Source organism: Capra hircus, chromosome 26 (genome assembly GCF_001704415.2).
Source record: "Capra hircus breed San Clemente chromosome 26, ASM170441v1, whole genome shotgun sequence".
Lineage (NCBI taxonomy): Eukaryota > Metazoa > Chordata > Mammalia > Artiodactyla > Bovidae > Capra > Capra hircus.
Window position 1 is genome coordinate 32961285 of NC_030833.1, and position 8211 is coordinate 32969495.

At 47.4% G+C, this 8211-nt stretch overlaps 1 protein-coding gene across 1 annotated transcript; it reads right to left on the bottom strand.

Annotated features, from left to right (window-relative positions):
- PGAM1 (phosphoglycerate mutase 1) lies at window positions 617-7457 on the bottom strand. Its single transcript, XM_005698285.3, has 4 exons — window positions 7179-7457; window positions 3464-3738; window positions 2748-2928; window positions 617-1711 (listed from the first exon to the last, which is right to left on the bottom strand). Exons 1-4 carry the CDS (start codon window positions 7315-7317, stop codon window positions 1542-1544), a joined length of 765 nt encoding a protein of 254 aa, XP_005698342.2. The 5' UTR covers window positions 7318-7457; the 3' UTR covers window positions 617-1541.

Below are 8211 nucleotides of genomic sequence, written 5' to 3' on the forward strand. Positions count from 1 at the left end.
TATACTTTGGCCACCTCATGCGAAGAGTTGACTCATTGGAAAAGACTCTGATGCTGGGAGGGATTGAGGGCAGGAGAAGGGGACGACAGAGGATGAGATGGCTGGATGGCATCACGGACTCAATGGACATGAGTCTGAGTGAACTCCGGGAGATGGTGCTGGACAGGGAGGCCTGGCGTGCTGCGATTCATGGGGTCGCAGAGTCGGACACAACTGAGCGACTGAACTGAACTGAAAGAAGGTATAATAGTTTCAAAATTTGATTTTAGTAACCAGTAGCATTGAGCAAGAGCTGTAGAGAGGCAACAGGAAAGAGTTCAGCTCTTCAACCTGCAGTGGAGAACCCAGTGAGATACACGGTATTGGGAACCCCCCAGTGATGACCTCTCAACACTTCTGGATAAGTCTTCCCTTGGCTTGGACTGAGGACCATGCCCCAGACGTGCCGTTCTGACTAGACTGTATGAAGGGAGTGGGTGCAAGAGATAAAATGGCTGTGTAAAGTTGTGACTGGCTGTCCTAAAGCTCTTAGTCATACACGAACTTGGGCAGTGAGAGACATTTCAAGTTGAATGTTCGAGTTGATTTCCTCAGGTAAGACATATCACACAGAAAATATTGCACATCACTCCTTTATTTTATACTGATCTGGAAAAAAGATATTTTTAGTACAGTTATGCTCAAATGAGTACTGGGCCCAAGTGCTAGGCCAAGCAACTGGAACATGGTTCAGAAGTCAGGCACAGTGAGAAACACACTTGGACATGATCAAGAGGCATTCCGCTGCCACAAAACAGTAAGGCCGGGGAGGGATTCTAAAACACACAACAGGATGAACTCCTACGCCTTAGAAGTCAAGGAGCTTATCCCATGATGGTGTAAGGAATGACTTATTTGCTGATGACCACATGTGGGAGTATTTCAACCGCCACTAAAAACCCCAGAAGAGGTTTTTTTTTTTGCATTTATATATATATATATATATATTTTTTTTTTTTTTTTAAGTAAATGCAACACAAAAACATTCAGGATTGATCCAGCCTTTTAGAGTCAGGGAGGAATATTTGATTGAGTCACCATGCAGGTTACATTCATCTTCCACTGGAATGACTAGAGCCCCGAGTCACCTAACAACAGTGCCCAGCTAGCCTCTGGGGACACGAACAGGCTCTTACTTCTCATTGGTCACACCTCAGCATGGTTTTCTCCCTGACCCCTACGGAAGCAGCTCCTTAGTAATAAACCACTATCAACCCCCCCAGTGATAACCTCTCAACACTTCTGGATAAGTCTTCCCTCGGCTTGGACCGAGGACCATGCCCCAGACGTGCCATTCTGACTAGACTGTATGAAGGGAGTGGGTGCAAGAGATAAAATGGCTAATGTGGAATTGGGAGCCGCTGGTCCCCACCTGCAGCTACAACTTATGATGCCTACAGATGTCATCAGTGGGACATGTGCCAGGGAGAGGTGCAGAGGAGTAGGGTGGGCCAGGGCAGGGGAGGAGGGTAATCCTTGGGAAAGCAATCTGCTGCTTGCCTTCACTTCTTGGCCTTGCCCTGGGCAGCCACAGCCTCCATGGCTTTACGCACGGTCTCCTCATCCCCCAGGAACTGCATGGGCTTGATGGGCTTCAAGTTCTTGTCCAATTCATAGACCATGGGAATGCCAGTCGGCAGGTTCAGCTCCATGATAGCCTCTTCAGAGAGACCTGAAAATATACCCCCTCCTCATGATCAGTTAAGCAAGATAAGAATCCACAGACCTCTCCAGCTTTTCTGTTCATCCTCCAGGTGAGGAAATGGGTCCTCCAAGGACTCTGGCAGGAATTAAAACAAGACACCCTTTCTGATACTTGTCATAAGAGTAAGGATCTGTATTAGGGTAGAGTGATCACCCAAGGAATGCCCCCAATATTCTTTCTCAGCCACTGAACAGCAAGAAAAAAGGGATGAAAGGTATCCCTCCCCATGGGGGATCTGGAAGCCCACAGTGAAGCAGGACTATACATCTTAGTATCTCAAATGTCCTATGTTGTCCATACAGCTGCCAAAACGTGGCGCATCTGGGCCTCTAGGCCCTCGAGTGAAACAACTTAGGATGCAAATTGACACTCATGTGGGGAGTTGTAATCAGGCTGTGGTTAAGAAGGATTTTTATCAGCAATTTCAACTAGCAGTCCTAGTCCAGAGGTGAAAGTGAAGTTGCTCAGTTGTGTCCGACTCTGTGACCCCATGGACTGTATCCTACCAGGCTCCTCTGTCCATGGGATTTTCCAGGCAATAGTACTGGAGTGGATTGCCATTTCCTTCTCTAGGGGGTCTTTCCGACCCAGTCTAAAGGTAGGCATCTCAAACTTTCGTGTGTATCTCCTCTGGGGAGAGATATTTTCCATCCCTTTTTTTCTTGCTGTTCAGTGGCTAAGAAAGAATACTGGGGGCATTCCTTGGGTGATCACTCTGCTGTAATGGAGCGATGACAGATGCAGCTTCCAAATCAGGTCTGAAGTGGGACCTGAGGTTCTAACATGTTAACAAGCACCCAGTGGGGTGTGGCAGCCTCTGGTTCTGCAGATGATGCTTTGAGAAGCAAGGATCATGTTTCTACTAGGAGATAATCTGGACTGTCTCTAAGGCTCTCGGTACATCCAACCCTTTCCTGAAGGTCTCCTTCATACTAAATCAGTCCAGAGTAGTGGCAGCTCTGCTTTACCCTTCCCCCAGGGCCCCTCTGAAAAGCACACATACCCTCCAGATGCTTGACGATGCCCCGAAGGCTGTTGCCATGGGCTGCAATTAGTACCCGTTTCCCCTCCTTGATCTGGGGGACAATTTCTTCATTCCAAAAGGGCAGAGCTCTGGCAATTGTGTCCTTCAGACTCTCACAGGAGGGCAGCTGGTCTTCAGTGAGGTCTGCGTACCTGCGATCCTAAACAAAAAATCCCAGCTTAACAGTTATTACCAGTTGCATCTGTTCTGCCTATTCCTCATCCCCTAAGGGATCACAGTGATAGGTAAAAGTCTCTCAACAGGGCACTGAGAGCTTGAGAAGGGGGATTATTACTATCCTGCCCTCCCTCCCCCATTACCCACGACAGGGAAGACTGAATAGTCCAAAAGAAACACAACTTAGGAAAGGTAGGCCTCAAGGCCTTCCCAACTCACTCTACCTCACAATTGGTTTAGGAAGGCCCTATCAGCTACGGTGCAGTTTTAAAAAATATGGCAATACATGTAAAAAAGATAGAAATTCTTTATAGATAAACCACATAAACTCTTAACTAAATCTTTTAACAAGTGATGGTCATTCCTTGGAGAAGAGGGATTACAAGGGGGTTATTTATTTTATCATAAATTAGAAACTCAGTGATCTAGGCAGATACTAATAAAAGCTAAAAGAGAGAAGTCCAGATTCTGATCCCCTGGTCCTGTGTGCAGCGAGCCAAACCTCAGTTTGTCCATACCTTACTAATGTTGCTGTAGAAGGGATGGTCAGGCTCCATGGGAGGTGGCGGGACATCATAGGAGCGCCTCCAGATCTTTACCTGGGCCTCACCATGCTTGGCAGCAGTTTCTGCCTTATTGAGGCCAGTCAGACCCCCATAGTGTCGCTCATTAAGGCGCCAAGTCCTCACCACCGGCAGCCACATTTGGTCAATGGCATCCAGCACTGTCCAGAGGGTCCGGATTGCTCTCTTCTGCACTGAGGTGAAGCAGATGTCAAACTCATAGCCAGCATCTGAAAATTGTAAGTTAAAATTGATAAGCCAATGAGGTCCACTCTAGAGCCAGAATTTCTTCTTTTTTCTTTTCTTTAGCCATGCCACATGGCTTGTGGGATCTTAGTTCCCCACCAGGGATTAAACCTGGGCCCTTGGCAGTGAGGGCAAGGAGTGCTAACTACTAGACCGCCAGGAAATTCCCTAGAGCCAGAATTTTCTTACATATAAATCTCAGGTATGGACAACCCAAATGAAAATTATTTGGCTAAATATTTTGTATACCGTAAATATTTTATTTTACATACAGGAAAAACAATATTTTGCCTTTGGGAAAGGTGACATTTGTTGATTTATGTTGCAATTGACAATATACTTCCCAGCAGCTTCCCAATAATTCATCTAACCAAAGGCCCAAATGTATTGTCAACGAGCTAACCTGAGATCTGCGCTAATCCCCAGAGTGCTGTGCTTAAGCACATTTTAATTTTTTATTTGCTTTAATTCTTTTAACATAAGGATATTAAAAACTTGGAGTCACTTAATAAACATAATAGTTAATATTTATAGAGGGTTTACCATCTGTCAGGCACTGGACTAGTAAGTACTTTGTATGTATTTTGTTTAGTCTTCATAACAATCTAATGAGGTTACGTCATTACAATCCATCTTACTGGGTGGGGGAAATAGAAACTGCAGGAGTTAAGCAAATTATCTGAGGTCACAGATATTACATGAAAGGTTAAAAACCCAGGTTGTATGACTCTATAATCCAACTCATAACCACCATCTCTAGCTTTCTCCATAGCTTCCTAACTTCTAAGGATTCTGATGTTTGTATTTTAGTTAGAACTGTCACTTCTGATTGATAATTACTAATATATTTCAGTCCTCTCTAATTTCTGGTCCAGGAGAAATGGGATTTTGAATTCAACAATTAGGATACAGCAAGAGCTCTTAGAGGATGCTGATAAAACCAGTCTGTTGCATGAAACTGTATCTTCCCTAGCGTATGGAAGTCACATCACAATCTCTTCATCCACAGTTCCTTTCTGCTAGTCAAATTCCTTGACTACCCTATATATCTACCTACCTACATCAACTGTTAAACCAAGTTTAAGAGAAGCCACTCACTGGAGAAAGAGCAGACCTCTCCTCTACACACAGCAGTTACGAGGGGTGGTATCAAGAGTTATGTTGGCCCAACCAGTAAGTTACAACCATATATATCTTCATTTATGTTTCACAAACCATTATTCTCCCTCCCACTTTAATGGGGAGATGGCCCTTTCCTTATGCGGTGAGCCAGGAAAACATTCCTGTTTTCTTCAATGAGGCTATAAGGCCCTCATTGAAATTCAGCACAAACTTTCCTGTATTGAAACCACCAACAGAAATTAATGAAGTGAATTTTCTGCCAGTCATTCAGCTGAGAATAAGGCCAGTAAGAACTACACTGATGGGGGAAGGGAGGATTAGTCACCAGGAGACCTACCAGCACCCACGAGGGAAAAGACACATCTCATCGCTGAGCCTCAGGACCAGTCCTAGTAGACTCACTTACCATCTCCTCCCTAACTTTATAGGGAAGAATGATTTCCCAGTAAAAGCCTGAGTCACTGGGAAGCAGCATCCTCAGTGCAAGGCTCAGCTGCCATGCTGAAAAGCTGTGGTTTTTTCACTGAGTTTTCTAATTGCAGTGGAGTGCTGCACATTAGATACACAAATAGATCCCAGAGAAAAAGAGCAGTTCCCCTTATAACTCTCAACAAACTCTAAAGCCTCTTCCTTTAACTTGGCCATCAAACAAAAGCAGAGTTTAGGACGCTCCCAGGGATGGGGTTAGCTGCTGTGCCATGTGGCCTCCATCCTCCCTTAATAATATGGCGTGGTGAAACTCAGTTCTTGCTAATTTGCTCCTGAAATCATGCAAGATTTTATAAGCCCTATAGTACTTAAAGCCCTGGTGAAATTAATACTTTATTTTAGCCTTTTATATTATTAGATTATTCATATGGTCTTCATCATTCAGAATTTTTGCTTTTAGTCATTGACTTTTTATTTAATCATCTGTGATGCCCCTAAACAGTTATTTTAAAATTTTAATGGGCTTTCTTTTTAAACTAATGCTACTAACATTTACTTAAAAACTGAACTTGGGTCTGTTATTTTAAGAGATTACAAGTTAAGGCATTTGACCAGTCTTAGGGGACAGTTGCACTTTGCTTTGTCCTGGGTCAGTCATCAGCAAACCACCACAGACCCATTCAGTTCTTCCTGCCAGACAGGAGAGAAAATGGCCTCCGTTACCAGCACTTTCCCCATCCTGGCCTCTCCTAACGGGTATGAGGTCACACCCGGCCATCCCCAATTATTCACACACGTCCTCAGCAGGATTACATTTCCCAGACTTGTTTCCAAGCCTTTGCTTCATTTCTAAAAGATCTACAGTGGAGGCAAGAACCTAGAAAGAGCAAATTTGGGCCAAATACCTGATTCACATCAACCAGGCATCAACGACCTATTTCAACGGCTGCTGCTTTGTCGAGGTTAAAAGGGAGCAGAGCAGGATCAATGAAAGCACCTCCTCAGTCCCGAGATTCTTTGAATTGCTGGCAGCAGGGAACGCTTCCTTATTAGCATTTCAAAATCACAGAGAGCCGTCTGCCAGAGGGGGCCAGCCTGAGTAGGCAAGCTTATCTCACTTCCACTTCCACCTTTGCCTGCCACAGCCTACCAGTTCCCTCGCACCTACCTGTTTACTCATCCCCAGAACAGAGGCCAGCGTGGTAGACTAGGAATAAGATGTAGCCTTGGTCAAGTCCTCTTTCCAACTCTCACTTTCCCAACTGAAAGAGGGCCAGGGAGAGTTGGGAAGGAAGGGAATGGAACCTGTATACTTTATGGGGTTGTGAAGAGGATTAACTCAAATCCTTCATTCATTCAACCACTCATTTACATTTGTGGATGCACTCTGGACACAGGGTTTGTGGAATGCTGCTAAGCAGCATCCTACAGGAGCACGTGGATGTCTCTGGTCTCCGCGCCGCCGCTTCACTCCCCCACGGCAGGGAGAAGCATGTGGCCTGCCACTTCATCAGCCTCCCTAGCCTAGAGTAGGTTTGGTTGTAGCCACTGGAAGACACTGGGCATCCAATTTAGTGACCCGTCCCCGAGTTACTAAATGCTCAGACTAAGACGAGAGCGATTTCGCAAGGCGGTGTGGAGAGCGCAATAAAACTGCGCGGTGACCGCCCAGGTCCTCTTCTTGGCTGGGTGACCTTGAGCAAGTCGATCCCCCAACCCCGGCTCATTTTCTCAACTGCAAAATACACTGTTAGAAAGAAGAAGCCTAAGGTCTAGACGTTCTCCGGGAGGGGGTGAGGCCAGCCGGCCGTGACCCAGAGGCGCCAGCCCCGGCCTTCGCAGCCCACATCCACCACCCCGGCCCGCTACGCACCTCTCAGCGCCTGCCCGCCTCGCTTCGCCTCCTCGTGCCCTGCTGGGCTCAGGTCCGCGTCGTACCAGCCGCTGAAACGGTTCTCCAGGTTCCATGTGCTCTCACCGTGCCGGATCAGCACCAGCTTGTAGGCGGCCATGGCTGCGGTTCGGGATGCGGCGCAGACTGGGGATCACCGAGATTCCGGAGTCGCTGCCCGGCCCCCGGCTGCGCCTGCGCGCTTGCGCCCCACCCGTCAGCTCCCTTTCACTTGCACGGCCAAATCTCTCCACTAGCTCGGGGCCACCCTCCTCCAGCCGGGTGTACGCATGCGTTCCATGCGGGCGCTGCAGCCGCGGGGCGGAGGGGGCGCTCTCCCAGGAAGACAGGGCGCATGCGGTCTCCGCCGCCTACCCCGCGTCCGCCGCGGCGGTCACGGAGCGCACGTAAGCGCCCAAAGGCGGTGGAACCTTTGGGCGGTGCCCAGAAGTGCATACCGGCCCGAGTGTCATCGAATTGAATTGCAGTCATTCATAAGCCCTTCGTTGTAATAAAATGTTCTTCATTATTCCAATCGCGCTTGGCTTGCCCAGATCACTTTCCCATCCGAACACAGATTGTGATTCACACGCCTGCGTTCCAGTCTTCACCCTTCCATTTTCTTCGCTATGTGGACACTGCTTACTCGCTCACCCTCGTCTGTAAACGAACGTAGTAAATATTCAGCGGGTGGCTATCTACCAGGAGGGTTTCCCAGGTGGCTCAATGGGTAAAGAATCCGCCCGCAAAGCAGGAGACACAGGAAACGCGGGTTCTATCCCTGGGTTAGGAAGATCCCCTGGAGAAGGGCATGACAACCCACTCCAGTATTCCCGCCTGGAGAAGCCCATGGACAGAGGAGCCTGGCGGGCTACAGTGCATGGGGGTCGCAAAGAGTTGGACAGACTGAAGTGGCCGAGCGTGAGTATATCTACGCGGAAGGTGCTCAGTAAATAATGGTTGTTTCTATCTCATTTCCATGGACAATGATCTCCATAAGGACACTGGTTCTGAC

What these genes read in the sequence shown, in the direction of transcription:
- PGAM1 (XM_005698285.3), bottom strand. Translation starts at nt 7,317, where the DNA reads ATGGCCGCCTACAAGCTGGTGCTGATCCGGCACGGTGAGAGCACATGG. An exon ending in TCTACAGCAACATTAGTAAG is followed by an intron (nt 2,929 to 3,463) that starts GTATGGACAAAC and finishes TTTTTTGTTTAG; the next exon opens with GATCGCAGGTACGCAGACCT. An exon ending in CATCGTCAAGCATCTGGAGG is followed by an intron (nt 1,712 to 2,747) that starts GTATGTGTGCTT and finishes GTATATTTTCAG; the next exon opens with GTCTCTCTGAAGAGGCTATC.